Source organism: Neolamprologus multifasciatus, chromosome 7 (genome assembly GCF_963576455.1).
Source record: "Neolamprologus multifasciatus chromosome 7, fNeoMul1.2, whole genome shotgun sequence".
Taxonomy (NCBI): Eukaryota; Metazoa; Chordata; class Actinopteri; order Cichliformes; family Cichlidae; genus Neolamprologus; species Neolamprologus multifasciatus.
In genome coordinates this window covers 39,359,020-39,375,710 of record NC_140445.1, presented here as the reverse complement: position 1 = coordinate 39,375,710, position 16,691 = coordinate 39,359,020, and the positions used below count along the sequence as shown (strand labels likewise).

At 45.7% G+C, this 16,691-nt stretch overlaps 1 protein-coding gene across 1 annotated transcript in view; it reads right to left on the bottom strand.

Moving 5' to 3' along the window:
* gfra2b (GDNF family receptor alpha 2b) overlaps positions 1 to 16,146 on the bottom strand; it is a 135,982-nt gene extending 119,836 nt beyond the window's left edge. Inside the window, exons 1-2 of the mRNA XM_085168821.1 lie at positions 15,614 to 16,146; positions 11,663 to 11,962 (exon numbers count right to left, since the gene is read on the bottom strand). Of these exons, the coding sequence (XP_085024947.1) occupies positions 11,663 to 11,962; positions 15,614 to 15,686 (373 nt within the window). The 5' untranslated portion in view covers positions 15,687 to 16,146. The remainder of the gene's footprint in view (positions 1 to 11,662; positions 11,963 to 15,613) is intronic.
* Between the last annotated feature and the right edge of the window lie 545 nt (positions 16,147 to 16,691).

Below are 16,691 nucleotides of genomic sequence, written 5' to 3'. Positions count from 1 at the left end.
ACAAAGACAACAGAACCATCAAATTCAGATATAAATTTTATCCCTCAATATTGAAATAAAGCTGATTCTTCTGTCCTAACACACTCAGGATCTTAAGTTCTTCTCTTACATTTTTTTCAGTATTACAGTACACTACAGTACTTTAATCCATAGTTCCTGATTAAAGAGGAGTTACTGAAGTACAAGGTTTTAAAAAAATGTTACTGTCTTTACAGATGTGGCAAGAGACTGAAAACATGCTGTTCTTTGCACATATTTAATATTCAGCTCTGCACAGGAGCTGAAGCAGGGTGCAGCCTGTTGCTTTTACAGTATAATACTTGTAATAAAAGTACAGTAACAGTAATTAGTGACTGTTCAGCCCGGGGCGTTTCTCTTGATTTCTTTAGTAAATTCATTCACCTCATTTTAGCTAGCTAGGTCTCAGGAGCTAGCTAAGGACGGTAGTTACGGATTAGCTTACAAACACGTTTAACTTACCGAAAAAGTGCAGCGGGGCCTCGGGTACTTCTATCGGGTAGTCCAGTTTACTGAAGAACACCTCAGGCTGTCAGGTTAAATCACTCGGTCGTGTTTTCGTAGCTTAAACGCTGGGCGTCCTCTCAGAGCCTACGCTCTAACTGCTATTCCCGGACAGAGATACGCAAGTTTCTCCGTGACTGCAGCTGTCAGTCAAAGCTCTTATGATGACGTTTCACCCCAATTTAACATCACCACGGTAGGAATTAGAATCAAACTTATGGGAAAGGAGACCCACTGAACATCAATCAGCGTGATGAGAACTATTGAAAACAAAAGAAAGAATCTTTGGAAAAAAAATTATCTAAGGAGAATTAATTTATTTTAGTCTGACCCCAGTCCCAAAAGCTAACATGGAGGAGGCGGGGTTTATGACCTATACTGCAGCCAGACACCAGGGGGCGATAGAGATGTTTTGGCTTCATTTTGGGGGAGCTGTCGCGTCGTCCATGTTTTCTACAGTCAATGATCTTAAGCATGAGATTCTGTTTGTCATCTTGTCCATGTCACTAGTAAGATGAAAGTGATACATAGACCAGACCTTCCGGGGTGGGGCCCACCCCCTAGGGGGGGCGCAGAGCCATTGCAGGGGGGGCGCGGCATGAAAAGGGAAAAAAAAACAAAAAAACAATGCTGCTAGCATGGGGCGCCTACACAAACGCAAAGCAGGAGATGGAGCATAGCTGAATATGTTTCCAAACCAACTTCATTCTAAGCCAAAGACTAGAAAATATAGTGAAGCATATCTTCCCTTTGGTTTCACCTGCACAAGTGCAGAGGTAGGTCTCCCCTGCAAAATTGGTTTTCCCTTAGTCGGGAGCACCGCTGGGCTCTTCAAATCATGGACAAACAGTATCCCACATTCTTGATTTTTAGTTCACAAACACTTGACTGACTACTCTTTCTCTCTCTCCTTCGCCGCTCTGCCTGGGCAGAGCTCACTGCGGTCTCCCGCTCTTGGCCCACACACCTGTTCACTATTATGTTGCCATTATGTGTCTACCATTTAAGGCTGGGACACAGACTTCTCGTCGCTGGATGATTGTGTGATACACGTTAGTAATCCTCTCTAGCTCTTGTGAACGTTAGCTTGTGTAAGATTCGTGACTTTGTGTAACCTGCCTTTCCTGTGTGATAGTCCCCCCCCCCCCCCCCCCGGACCCGTGACCTCCCCGCTGTGTGGACGTGTGTGTGTTGGAGTATAGGAGAAGAGAACGAGTGCAAGAGAGTTTTCCCCTGGACCTTTCCCTTGGACCCTGAGAACCCCGGATTTCCCCCCACTGTATATATTCTGCACTTGGTGTTTGTAAATAAATGAATAAAATAAATGTTTGGAACTGACAACCCGCTCTGCGCTTGAGTCCCTGCAACAGTTTGTGACAGAATCATCCAGCCACAAAAATGGACTCAGCAGATTCAGCGACCTCGACCCCCACTCTTGCCACATTGGCAGCGATGCTGGAGCGTCAGGAGCAAATGTTTATCCACATTCGAGGTGAGCTTGCAAACCTCACGGAGGCTGTGGCCCAGCAAACACCTCTGGCGGTGAATCCACCTGCCGCACCCCCACAGGAGACGCCAGCACCAGTTGTAAGTGCCACACCACCAGCTCCTACACCTGTTCTATTAGATAGATTTCTCCCTACACCTAGAGCTTTTTCTGGAGAACTTCATAAATGCACTGGTTTCCTCACTCAATGTTTCCTCCAGTTTTGTTAGTAGCTGCAAGTTTTTTCAACCGCCTTTGCTTCCTGCTATCGAAGGTGAGCACACCGTTCCTTCTGTGCAGGCTCACAGGCCGTAGGTGCCGCCGTGCCTGGCGTGCGACTCGAGCCGCCCTACTCCGCACTAAAGAATGGAACAAGGCGCTCGCTGACCACCGTCGGACGCCAGCCCCGGCGTATGCTGTGAGACAACAGGTATGGCTGTCTACTTGCTTTGTGCCACTATGGGTCGAATCTAAAAAACTGTCAACCCAGTTCATTGGCCCTTTTGCCATAGACACCATTGTTAACCCTGTGTCTGTTCGCCTCAAGTTACCGCACAACATGCGCATTCATAACGTGTTTCATGTGTCCCAGGTCAAGCCAGTGCTCTCCAGCCCGTTGTGTCCCCGCAACCGTTTGTGACATATTTGACAGGAAAACGAGCATGTTTACTTTATCAGGTTTTGGCAGTGTGTGCAGGTGGTTAACAATAGGTGGTATTGAAAGACCCGTTCTGAAGGTTTGCTTGTGGCTGGTATATGCAGACATTTCCGAACCATGTGTGACATCAATGGGAAACATTTTTCATGCCTTTTCCACCAAGCCAGTGGATCGTCTTCTCCGTTTATGACCTCCTCACTGAGATAACGGTTCATTTCTATCTGAGCCTTTTCCTCCAGTGTGCAATTTGGCAATTAGTTTGTCCAAACACAGAAATCAGTCCGTGCATGATTACATTGCTCCTCTCGTCAAAAAGTAGCAAATACAAGTAAACTGCAATAAATTACACGTAGCAATGAAATAAACTACTAATTCTTTTACACTACGTCCACACCTACATGGTATTGCAGCTGGTTCTATGCGTTTGGGCCTTTCGTCCACACGTAAACGGCGTTTTGAATAAACGAAAACGGCGATGTTTTAAAACTCAGTTTTTGCGTTACGTGTGGACGAGGAATACAGAGTTCGTCACGCAAACGTCAAAGGTATGTGCCTTTTATCACGTCACGCTGTGCGCCACATTATTGTTTGCATGAGATGAATTTCTACAATGACAGATAGAGACAAAAAACTGTTACTGTTAATCTTACTATCTTCAGTTTTTACATGCTTACAAATACACACACACAGTTACTGTCCCTCCATTTAGAAAGGCAGAGGCATCACGGTGTCATTATTTTACGTGTAGTTGTTTTTTCCTGTGTGATAATATTCAACATTGCTATCAATAAATTTTTCAAAAATGCCTCTCTGTGCAAAATCGGTTTAAAAACATAAACAACTGTGGGATACTGTGATTTGGACAGGGAGAACAAATTGTGGCAGGGTCGCCCTGATATTATTTGTATCCCACTGTAACTTTACTGTATAAAGAGTGAACATCTCCAAAATGTCAGGAGTAGTTATTTATTACAAGAAGTGTGATACAGGAGGAACAATGCGGTTTTCATCCTGGTCGCGGAACACTGGACCAGCTCTTCATCCTCTCAAGGATACTTGAGGGTGCATGGGAGTTTGCCCAACCAGTCTACATGTGTTTTGTGGACTTAGAGAAGGCATTCGACCGTGTCCCTCGAGGTGTCCTGTGGGAGGTGCTGCGGGAGTATGGGGTGTCTGGCCCATTGCTACGGGCCATTCAATCCCTATACAACTGTTGCAAGAGCTTGGTTCGCATTGCCGACAATAAGTCGGACTCGTTCCCGGTGGGTGATGGGCTCCGCCAGAGCTGCCCTTTGTCACCGATTCTGTTCATAATTTTTATGGACAGGATATCTAGGCACAGCCAAGTGGCGGAGGGCTTTCACTTCGGTGGCCTCAGAATCTCGTCTCTGCTTTTTGCAGATGATGTGGTTGATCTCGGGGTCTTGTTTGCAAGTGATGGGAGAAGGGAGCCGGAGATCGACAGACGGATTGATGCGGCGGCTGCAGTGATGCGGACGCTGCACCGGTCCGTCGTGGTGAAGAGGGAGCTGAGTGTAAAAGCAAAGCTCTCAATTTACCGGTCGATTTACATCCCTACCCTCACCTATGGCCACGAGCTGTTGGTAGTGACCGAAAGAACGAGATCGCGGATACAAGCGGCGGAAATGAGCTTCCTCCGAAGGGTGGCTGACCTCTCCCTTAGAGATAGGGTGAGAGGTTCAGCCATCCGGGAGGGGCTCAGAGTAGAGCCGCTGCTCCTCCACATCGAAAGGAGCCAGCTGAGGTGGTTCGGACATCTGACAAGGATGCCTCCTGGGCGTCTCCTGGGGCTGGTGTTCCGGGCATGTCCCACCGGGAGTAGGCCTCGGGACAGACCCAGGACACGCTGGAGAGATTATATCTCTCAGCTGGCCTGGGAACGCCTTGGTGTTCCCCCGGATAAGCTGGAGGTGGCTGGGGAGAGGGAGGTCTGGGATTCTCTGCTTAGGCTGCTGCCCCCGCGACCTGGCCTCGGATAAAGCGGATGAAGATGGATGGATGGATGGATGGATGGTGTTTGTGAACTAAAAATACAAAATGTGGGATACTGTTTGTCTGTGATTTGGAGAGCCCAGCGCGTGCTTCCAATGCAGGGAAAACTAATTCTATCGCAGAGACCTACCTTGGCACTTGTACAGGTGAAGCCAAAGGGAAGATATGCTTCATCATATTTTCTAGTCTTTGGCTTGGAAGGAGGTTGGTTTAGAAACATATTTGGCAATGCTTCGTCTCCTGCTTTGCGTTTGTGTGGGAGCCCCGTCAAAAATCTGTTCATTATGCTAGTAGTGTCCAAGCATTGTTTTTTTTCTCTCTCTTTTCATACCGCCCCCCCCCCCCCCCCCCGCCGCAATAGCTCTGCGACCCCCCAGGGGGCGGGCCCCACACCTTGGGAACCAATGCTTTAGCCAATCCGGTTCAAGCTACTACCAATGAGCAGGACATTATTCTGGGTCAAGCAAAGGTCTGCAAGAAAGAAATCTGTGAATGTCTGGTCCAAGGCAAAAGTGCCATAAGAGCAATGAGGGAAGCAAACAAAATAAAATGATGGAGCTCAGACGTGTGTTGTTTTGTAAAGAACTAACCTCCTTGTGTTTTACAGAAAAAAGTAGCTAAGGCCATTTTTCTCTCTGTTCTGGATTATGGCGATATGATTTATGGCCATGCCTCTGCAGCTGCTCTTAAGGCCCTCGATGGTGTTTATCCTTCTGCCCTCGGGCCCCGGCTTACAGTCATCATCACTGCATCTCAGATGGAAAAGCTGAATGGTGTTTTCTGTTTAAAGACGTGATGATTGTTTACCATTCTATATTACCTTTATGATAGAACAACTGTGGGTCCACTCACAGGTACCCACCAAGAGGATGCTCTTGTAGCTCTCAGAGAATTAAATCACATTTCACCTTCTAGTCATACCTAACTACCTGAAATAATCCTACTCAAAAATCTGATACCATCAGGCCTCCGTAGATTAGTGCTTTACACGTTCACCTGACAAGCAAGAGCTCACAGATGGATTTGTGACCCCAACCCCCAAACCCATTCCTGGTAATGGGATTAGCTTTGCCATGGTTTTGTAATGTGTGCAACTATAGCTATGTCTTGCGAACAGATGTGTGTTGCAGGCCAAGTGATGAAATCCTCAATCATCAGTCCACCTTAAGTCAGTGTAAATAAAATAAAGAAATATATTAACAAAATGACAGGCAAAATGTTAAACCAACAGATGATGCAGGTCTTTCCACAGGTGAGTCATGGTGACATCACAGTCGTCATCATCATAGCTACTGTGGTAATAGATTTATTCAGCATCTCTAACCATATCCAGGTTTTTATTCTGTGCCTCACTTTCTGATAATTTGTAAGTTTCCTTCTCCTATTAAGGTGCTTCCACTCACCTCCTTCACATTCACAGTGAACATAATAACAGGTGGGAGGAAACCTCTGAGAGTCTGTGTCACCCCACTTTGTTCCTCCTGGGTGAGTGTTTCCTCTGCAGCCCTCAAAGAACGAATAATGAAAAGAATGCCAGAGGAAAAGCTTTCAGGAAAGACTCCAGTCCTCCGTCTCTGGACTCAGCACTCTCCACCCACAACCAATTTTCTGTCCCTCAGCTCATTACTCATTTCCACCCTTCCCTTCAACACCTTCCCAGCAGCTCTCGGAGGATCTGCCGGGCAGAGAGACTCACTGGAGAGTCTGCAAAATGAAACCTGGATGCTGCCGTCAATCACAGCTCTCCTAATTAAGCCACAGGCTGCTGATTTACTCAAGTGACTCACAAAGACCATATTTAAGACTAAGTGAAAGACTCTGTATCAGACTATAAAAGCAGCGTCACGCAGGAGTGAACTACGCGTAATTAGCAATTTAAACACATTTCCAGAGCATGCTGGTATTTCAGAGACCATTTCACTTGTGACTCTTTTCTCTTTCTGTGCTCTGAACAAAAGGATCGACAAAATATTTGCAAGAAAAGAAACGATTACTGGCTGTTGCTGGAATGCAGGTGGGCACGTTACAGAAACCAAAACCACAGTGAGGCAACAAATAAAATTTAATAACAATTAAAGTAAATCTTTGACTAAAAACACAGAAATAACCTCCGTGGTGGAAGCATTGCAGTCTCGAGAGGAAAACTCTTCACGGAAATATGTAGAAATGTCTGGACGGTCTCCTGAACACAGCGCTGAGCCCAGCAGTGAGCAGAGATTAGACTGAAATTTACAAAATTAGGCCTAAAGACAAGACTCAGGTCTAAATGTAACACTAAGGACTAGATGATCTATGTGAGGCCCTTAGCGACCCCAACCGCTCATTTCCAAAACAAAAGACATTTCGTTGTGTGTTAGTTTCAAGGTTTATTTTTTATTAGCAGCCAAAAATCCAATAATCTGACAGGACTAATCCTGATTAGGTTGGAATTTACTGATGATGATTTAGGCCAGAATAACACATAAAGACTTGGCTAAAAACTTTAGACTGGATTAAACATGTAAGAATGAAAATCAGACTAAAGACCAAGTTTGAGACCGAGAACTAATTTTAACATGAATCAGATTAAAAACCTAAAAGTAGATTAAAGATCTCAAACTGGACGTCTGCTGCACACTTTAGTTTCACTCCTGTGTTTGTAGATTTTCTGTGTGTGTGATGTAACAGTCATTGAAAAATTTGTATTATTATTATTACTATCATTATTATCATTATTTCTTAGTGACATTTTTGTTGTTGTTGTTGTTGTTCTTATTATTATTATCATTATGTAGTTAAAGACTGGCTCCTCTGATGACCACAGCTCTGAGTTTTGAACCTGTCTCCTAAATCCAGGCTCTCCAGGCACATAAACACAGGCTGAACTCGTACTGGGAGAAACTTCGGAGTCTTTTCAGTCTCACCTGTTCTTCCTCCTGACTTCTATTATAAGTTTTAAGCTGAAAAGCCAACACATCCCCTCCTGCCCGTCATGCATGAACGAGACAAACAGTGCAAGAGAAAATCTTTTGTTCAGTGTCACATGAAAGAAAAATATAGCTGGAAGCCAAAACTACAGGAGCACAATTTCTATAAACCCATCAGAAGCAGGATGTAATTAAACGAGCAGCAGATGAACTTTCCTGTGAGAAACCTTTTAAAGCTTCTTTGTAGTCACGCTGATGTTCGTAGCAATCTGCACAGACTGCTGCCATGTTCAAATCATTTTTAAGATTCGTGACTCAAGGCTGCGCGCCACATCAAGCCATTTACCTGCACCCTTGAAATCCTGCTCATTAGCTGAAAGTGCACAAACACTGTTTGAGTTTTTAACTTTGAGTTGTCACCTTGTTCAAGGTTTGGAAAGGACTGTAGTCTCTGATGCGACAGCTTTGTAGCACTGATCATCATCCCTCATAGCCACTAAAAAAACATATTGATTCAATTCAATTTTATTTTCAATTTTATATATAGCACCAATAAAAACAGCCACCTCAAGGTGTTTTAATACTGTAAGGTAAAGACCCTACAGGATTACAGAAAAATCCCAACAATCACATGACCCCATGTGAGGAAGTACTTTGGCAACAACATGAAGGAAAAACTCCCTTTTGACAGGAAGAAACGCGTTAATGCAGTGTTAACGTGGTCATCACGATTAAAATTTTTAACACTCTCAACCCATCTGGAGCGCAGAATGAACAAACTTTGGACAAACTGCCCGAAATGCATTGACAGAGACATTTCATGGATTTTGACTCAGTAGCGTTGGATTAACAATTAACCCTCCAGATGGGTTAATTGTTAATCGCGTTAGTTAGCGCTGACAGCACTAAAGAAATATAAAGTTGCCAATTTGGGATTTCTTTGGCTTTAAACCAGATGAAAGAGGTAAACCTAAGGATGTAACCAAAGTGGTGTGCCGCTTGTGCAGACGTATAGTGCGAGCAAAGTACTCAAACACAACTAATTTGCATGAGCATGTACGTGTCCACCATCCGGCTGAGTATGTGGCGATCACTAGCTTCTGCAGCTCCATCAACAAGCATTTGGGTGCAGTCTGAGGAGGGTGCATTTGCTCACAGATGAAAGAGGGTGCTGTTAAAACAGCGCTATTATTTTTTTTTTCTGTTGATTGCTTCTATTAGTTCCATCATTATTAGCAAACTTACTGATGGGCAAATAAATCTCCCCTGTAAAAACGATAGTCAATATATTCGTCCAATCGCCCAACCCTAATTCATCCAGGTGTCCATCATCAGGCTAAGTAACCAGGTAATCCTCAAACATCTCACCAAACCTGGACACCCATCTTCAGTACCTCCCCAAGAGGCTTCCAGCTCTTCTGAAAGAGGACAGCAACTTCTGCCAAATACTTTCAAGTCATTCAGATGCACAGTCACCTCTACTGAGGCTCCGTGTTGGGAGCTTGATGGTTTCTGAACTCTGCAAGCTTTACCTTTAAGTGTGAAGTCATGGCTCCTGTTTCCTTTTCCTCTGCTTTTGTGCAAGTTGGGCCCAGTTGAGGACTGACTTTCAGTTCCACCTCCTCTCAGGGTCAAAACTGGACATATTCTGTGACAGCTAGCATCGTAATTTTCACGCTCAGGTCCTGCCTTTGAATAAACTCAGTGTTTCTGGTCATCAGCCTCTAGCAGGGCTGGAGGATTGATCAGATTATAATTTGGCTTTTAGAGACGATGGAAACAAGGCAAGCTCATTTGATTTTGTCTAATAAACGAAACGCTCCCGTTGCCCCTCCCTAAAAGTCATTCACTGTTGGTTTAGCTTGAGCTAAAAGTCACTAAAAGAGAGATTTTAGTGAACAAGATCAGTGCAGAGGAAATAATAAAGGTTTGGAAGATCATTAAGAACTGCACATGACTCTGTCTCTGGATGTCAAAGCGTTTCTCACTGGTCCACCTTCAGCTGTGTGCGACCGAGATGTTTGATCGCCAGGTTAAGATGTGACGCTTTAATGCAAAAAGACTCTGAAACACACTGCAGAGCTCAGACGCACGAACACAGCACGAAGGAAAGCCGTGTGAGCACGTGCAGTGTTAGTGGGTATAGATATTTGTTCTGCTGCGTGTCAGACAGCATGTTTGTGTTTCTGTACATTACAACTTTGTCAGGCTTAAACACACGGCCTGTGTGTGGCCGCACAGCATTGAGTGTGTGTGTGAGCGTCTGTGTGTGTGTGATGTGGAGGCTTTGCTAGCTTTGCTGGCACTACAGAGACATCCTCAATGGAAAGGAGAACAAAGACAAAGGCTCTTAATGAGCTCTGCCACTGCCGAGACCTAAACTAGGCCAGCCAACGGGCTGTGTGCACGTGTGTGTGTGTGGCAGTGGGATGTGAATGAGCCACGGACGTTATCCAGGTGACTGAGAACACAGCAGCTCTGCAGCAAGCGAGCGTTTCATGTGAGCGGCTCGTTTGTTGTGCTAAAATTCCCAAAGAAGCATCTCGGAAAGCCGTCAGAGGCTCGTCAGAGGCTCGTCAGAGGCTCGTCTGTCGGCGCACCGCTGGAGCGCTCACGATGGACACTTTAAAAGGATCAAAATCATTTTTAGGTTCCTCTGCAGAAAACCAAACAGCTAAACAAACACGCCGCCCTCCCTTTGTAAAATCACAAAGTCAGAGCTGACAAAGTTTGGAACACAGCCCCGGGTGAACCTCAGCGTGGCTGCAGGTTTATTTGGACTGAGAGTTTTTGGGTTTTGCAGATTTCAGTGAAACATGGCAGAGGAAGGGACGCCTGACGGAGGTCTGCAGGCCGCCTGGGGTACAGTGCTCTGCTGTATGAACTGTGTTTCATATACACCTGACCTGGATGTGATGAAGTCACATGTCGAATACATGCTGTGAAGCTATGCTACAGCTAGCTGTCTGTTATTATAGAAACTAAATGGTAGTAAAGCATCTTTACTCTGAGCCTTTACACGAGATTTACCGATAGATGAAATCAATACTCTTTGACTTCATGTATTTACAGCTAACTACCATCTGGATTTTAAAACTCATTCACTGAGTCCAGTCTGGGGGTCCATAAACACCAATCGCACTTTTGTCAACAGCCCAGCTTACACTCCACCCAACCCCAGGCCCTCTGGGGCAGTGGGCTCACTGAGCAGCAGATCCATGTTATTCAGGAGGTGTCCAATCAAGCCTAATGGACCCAAAACCAGGCGCTCGCCTTCAAAGATTGATGAACACATGGTTGGATGGACGGACAGATAGATGGTGGGATGGTTATCAATATCGGCCTTAAAACTCCAGCATCAATAATGAAATAATAGTTTGGTGAAATAAGAGTAATCTTAAAAATATAGCACAAACATGAGTCGATCTGAACCAGCAGCTGGCCCAGGTTAAAGGTCACCCACTAATCAACATGATTGCAGCAATTTTGTCAAACAATCAGTAATAACTCCCTCAAACCTGACTGCACAGACACGATCCCATTGTCATTAGATTCAGGGTGGCTCGTGCTGCTGAGAATTTCACTACGTCTACTGTCCATCACACATAAACAGCCAGAAAAACAACTCTGCCCAGGACGCAGAACCTGCAGAGATTGAGGGATCAGTGATGCTTCCCTGACAATCCAGAGGAGCATGAAGAATCCAGCCAATTCAAATTATACTGATGAAAAACAGCAGGGCTCGCACTGCAGACACAGTGTAACTCATCCATTCCCCATTCCTGTCAAATCTCTTCATACTCTGGTGATGATGTCTGAGCTTCTCCTGAATAAACACACTTCCTGTCACATCAGACTTCAGGCTGCTCCCCTGCACTCTCTCACGTCTTTACCTACTGTTTGCAAGTGCTCACTGAGTAAAACTTTCTCTACTTTCTGTCTGCCCTCCAGGCCAACAGACGACCTCAGCGTGTGAAGAGAAGACCTGACATAAAAACACCAGCAAGCTGCTGTGCTCCATCAGCGGCAGCAGGAGGCTTTATTAGCTCTGGACAGGGCCCAGCATAGGAGGCTTACCCTCAGTCAGGCCCATGTGGATGCTCCAGTAGTTCTGCAGGCACTGCAGCTCCTTCTTCATGCCTCTCTTGCAGCGGCAGTCGTAGAGCGGCGAGTCCTGCAGCACCTCCAGCGCCCCCTGGCACTCCTTGGAGGCCAGCATGGCGCTGCGCTCCTTGTCCCCGCCCGACAGGCACTGGCGCATGATCCGGTAACGCGAGCTGCACTGGCTGTTCTGGTTGCACAGCTCAGAGGCTCGGACACAGTCTAGAGGTTCCCTCCAGCCGGGGGTGCCAAGCTCCGAGTCACAAACGCACACATCTGCAGGAAAACAGGGAGAAGGCGGGAGTTAGACACAGAGGTGTTAGCTTCACTCACTTCCTGTTTACTTTTGTGATCATTTTATCTATTTGCAGTCATTTTGTGTCTCATTAGAGTCACCATGTGTCTCTGCTCTGCTTTTTGTTAAATTTTTGTGTGTGCTTATGGTCTTTTTAAATATTTTTCCAATATTTTTGTCGCTTTGTAGTTTTTGGCGCCTGTTTACTGTCACTTATTGCTTCTTTGTGATCTTTTTCCATCTCTTTAACATAGCAAACTAATCAGTTCAAACAGAGCTCGTTTAAAACTAAATGTCAAAATATTAATGGGACTGTTGGTCAGATAAATGTGTGTCTCTGCAGACTCAGGCAGGCTTTTCCTCTGGTGCAGGTGGAGGTGTGTCTGTATGCTTTGCCTCAGTTTCTCGGCTGTGACTCAGGATTGCAGATTGAAGGCTCAGTGATGGATCTCGGATCGAGATGAGGTGATCTCCTGATAAGAAGCTGAGAATAAAGCCAGCACGTGTTCATAGAGCATCATATCATATATGTCTTCCTGTTGTAGGTTATTGTTGTTCCAGCGGCCGTTAGCTGTGACAGAAACATATGAAACTGAAATAGGAAACATTAGAAGGCATTGCGCGGATGTCCTCAAGAAAATATCCCACACTAATCCGGCTCCACATCTCCTCCAGGGCGCACAGACTCAGCTCCATCTGTGCCGAGCGTGGCCTTTGTCAGGCAGTTCAACAGCTTCCATCCAGCAGAGACAATAACATGCGGGTGAATCCAATTAAGCGAGCATCACAGGGACCAGATAAATGAATGTTTACCTGTCGGCAGCCGCAGATAGCAGGTGTGTGCATTTCGTGGGATTTTGAGGGTTTTCAGAAACAGGAAGTGTGTGTGAGCTGCTGGAGTCATTATTTTAGAGACATAACATGCTGAACCCAACAAACAACATGATCTGACGGTTAACCGGCACAAAACCAGGCAAGAGGGTAAAAGTAAACTATTACGTTACATGCCGCTGACATTTCACAGTCCCAAAAATTACCTATGATAACCAGAAGCATTATCATATAATAACTCTGTGAATGAATATAAAGGCTGTGTTATAGAGAGGAAACACGATGTGGAACAAACACACATTCAGATCTTTGTCCTTCAGTGCGCAAAGCACCATAGTCCTTCTTTGAAATTAAAAATGTAAAGCGCTGTAGTTCTCCTTCAATATAAAAGTGCAAAGAGCTGCAGTTCTTCAAAATAAAAGTGCAAAACGCTGTAGTTCTCCTTCAAAGTAAAAGTGCAAAGAGCTGCGGTTCTTCAAAATAAAAGTGCAAAGAGCTGCAGTTCTTCAAAATAAAAGTGCAAAACGCTGTAGTTCTCCTTCAAAGTAAAAGTGCAAAGAGCTGCGGTTCTTCAAAATAAAAGTGCAAAGAGCTGTAGTTCTCCTTCAAAGTAAAAGTGGAAGCGCTGCAGCACGCTCCTCCTTCCATTTTCCTCATCCCTGGCTCCTGAAACCTCACATGTGGACCAGAAGCCGGGGATCATGGCTTTCACAGCGAGTAATCCAGACTATGAATGGTTGACCTCATGCTGTGGACGGATCATCTCACCCATTCTCTCGGCTGAAGTTTGGTTCGTTTGGCATCTTCTTTGTGCCTTCTGCCCATTGAGGGACCTCAAAGTGAACTTTCATTTAGGAAGATTTTCACCCTTATCCTCCATCTTCTCTGTGTTCATACGAGCCTAACCACAGCTCTGCAGGTAACGACTGATATACCTCAACCTGCCCTCCAAATATTGCTGCTGTTCAGTTTTTTCTTTCTGTCTAAAGTTCTAGCAGGAAAATCCTTCGGTCAGAACATCTGGAGAACATCTTTGGACCATTTCTAACTGTCAGATGTGTCTCAGAGCTTCCTGATTCTGGGATTTGAAGAAGACCATCAGGTGCTTGAGCTGAAATTGTTTTTGTCCTTGCAGATGTTTGAGCTCTCATCTGAAAGGCTTTACAGTTCATAAAGCTGACGGCCGTCCCAGAGTTTGAGGTGGTGAGATCAGCAATGATGACGTGAAGAGCAGTGCAAAAACCAAAGCAAAGCCCACCTCTCGAAGAGGCAGCTGTTTCTTACAGGTGAGCTGACTGTTACAGCCAGGTGGACCGTTAACCCGTTACTCTCAACTAACCATGAACCTAACCTCTTTGTAATCCGTGTGAAAAAATTCATGAACGAGGCTGTTACTGTGGGTTCATCCACATCTTTATATGCTTTCTATGGTCTGCAGTGAATACTCATGTCCCACACAGGCTGTGGTCCCTGAAGTCCTCCTTAACCCTCACAATCACTCGAGGAGGCTCTTCCTGTCCACCTGGTCTAAGGAGAGCACTGTGGAACATAGCCACCTCAGAACCGGAGCTAGTGGAGCTGCTGGAGCTGCTGGACAATGCTACACCTTTAAGCTGACTGGACCGGGACTGACGCCTGAGACCTGAGCTGGCCTTCACTGAGTCTCCTATGATGAGTAACTGATGGAAGCTGTGGGACACTCTGCAGGCTCCCCTCATCTGACACTTTATCAGCGCCTGACGCAATGCTTGCAGGGGACATCTGCACATTGTATCTGTAAAAAATAACCTGGGTGACTCTCCAGACTTTCTTGTGGTTAGTGCTAGGTCAGTAGGGCACCAGGCGCCCCCTGCTGGAACAGTGGGACAAAATCCTGTGCTGCTCTCATGAAACGTGCATTTACAGTCTGCAGAGACACAAAAAAAAAGGTGGCACGAAAAAACACGGCTCCGCACTCTGTTTGCTCCACTGCAGACAGAAATGCTCCAGCACCACGAGCTTGTGTCACCCACCCCACAGCTCCACCTCAACAAGCTGCAACACATCAGACCAGCGCTCAGAACCAGGGGCAGAGGAACAGCTCCCACAGGTGAGGGCCACACAAAGAGCTAATTACTGGACCTCGGGGTAACGATGTGACCTTTCAGGGGTACGTGGATGTTTGTGCAGCAGTAAAAAGTTCAGATTAAAATATTCAGGATCAGAACAAAGGTTCCCGAGACCTGCTGTCCTCAGTCCTGGTATCAAGCACGGTAACAGCATCTTTTAGTAGAAGCTCACAGTAAGGCAGAGGTGTAGAAGTAGTCAAACCCCTGGGAGTACAAATAACTACACCCTGTCAGGGACAAAATGGCAGTACCTCAGAGAGCACCTGCACCTGAAGATACTTCATTTACTCAACATAACAAAGATGCTCTTTATGGCTCTGATGAACAATAAACACTGAATAGAAACATAATAGAAATCCAAACAGAAAGTACAGCAGAGTACACACAGTACTCTGTACACCAAGTACTGTAAACACAGTACTCTGTACTATTCTAACACGTCACGGGTGGTACATGGGTCTGAGGGTAAGGGCGCGCGCTGTTTGTCTGCGTAGATTTAAAAGTTAACTTCATGCACTGCAACATTTTCACTTGTAATGGAGTATCTCAGTGAGTATCCGAGTACTCCTGCTGACGGTTACTCGGTGTTTCAGAGCACGAGAGCATCTTTAGACCCAGCTGACTGACAGAGGCGCAAACCGAGCCTCTGCCCTCACCTGTGCGCGTGCACGCGGGCAGCGGAGGTGTACTCACCGAGCACGAGCAGCAGGCAGACGACGCCGATTAGGATCATGTCGCGTGCTGCTGTAATCCCACAGGAAGTCATGGTTCTCTCGCTCTGAGCGTCGGGGTCTCTCACTCTCTCTCTCCGCACATCGCGCGGACTGCCACCGACATAGTGGCGCGAGCACGAACCCCGGACACGGTGGGACCCCCCTTCCCACCCCGCCGTCCTGGGCTCACAGCAGCCCCGGCAGGGACGCAGAAGAAGACGAAGAAGACTGGGAGTCCGGGCAGGAGCGCATGCTCCGGAGCGGCTCTCCCGGAGATGGAGCTCTGTCCTCGGTGAAGAACATCAGCTGCCCCCGATCACTCCGCAGCTGTACTCCAACTTTCCGAGCTCAATGTGACTCTGTCCGCTACTCTTCCTCCTCTTTGTCACACACACACACAGACACACACCGGAGCTGCCCGGTGCGTAACGGCACGCGCGTCTCCCGCCGGTTAGATCCACTCCAGTAGCAGCCTCGTGCGTCTTTCAGCAAGCCCAGCGCGTGCGAGCACTGAGGAAAACCTCGAAACTTCCTTCTCCTCCTCCTCACCCCCTCCTCACCCGAAACTCAGACTCTCTTTCGCTCTCTCTCTCTCTTTCTCCCTTTCTCCGGGCGTCAAACAAGCGCCACGCACGCGCGTTTACTCCTTACATTGACCCGGAGTGTGACCTCAGAGCAACGTCATCTGACTGAAAGACACGGTCTGCTATTACTGTAATGACTGTTTATTTATTTATCTTTTATTATTGAAAATGTCCCAGGTATTTTATATTTTAATCATACATTTTATTTATATTCATTTTTTATTTACATATGAATGTATAGTTTTAGTGTAATTATTTTGTTATTTTACATTTTAATTATTGCCATTGTTAATTATTAATTTATTTTTATTCTTCGTTTTATTATTTACCTTTTTGTGCTGTAGTTATATTTTTCCTTATTTCCCTTTGTTAAACTTATAATTAAATTAAATTAAACTTAGAATCATATAACTATAATACATTTTTTATTATGATTTCATCTTAACATATTTTTTTGATCTACCTTTATTATTT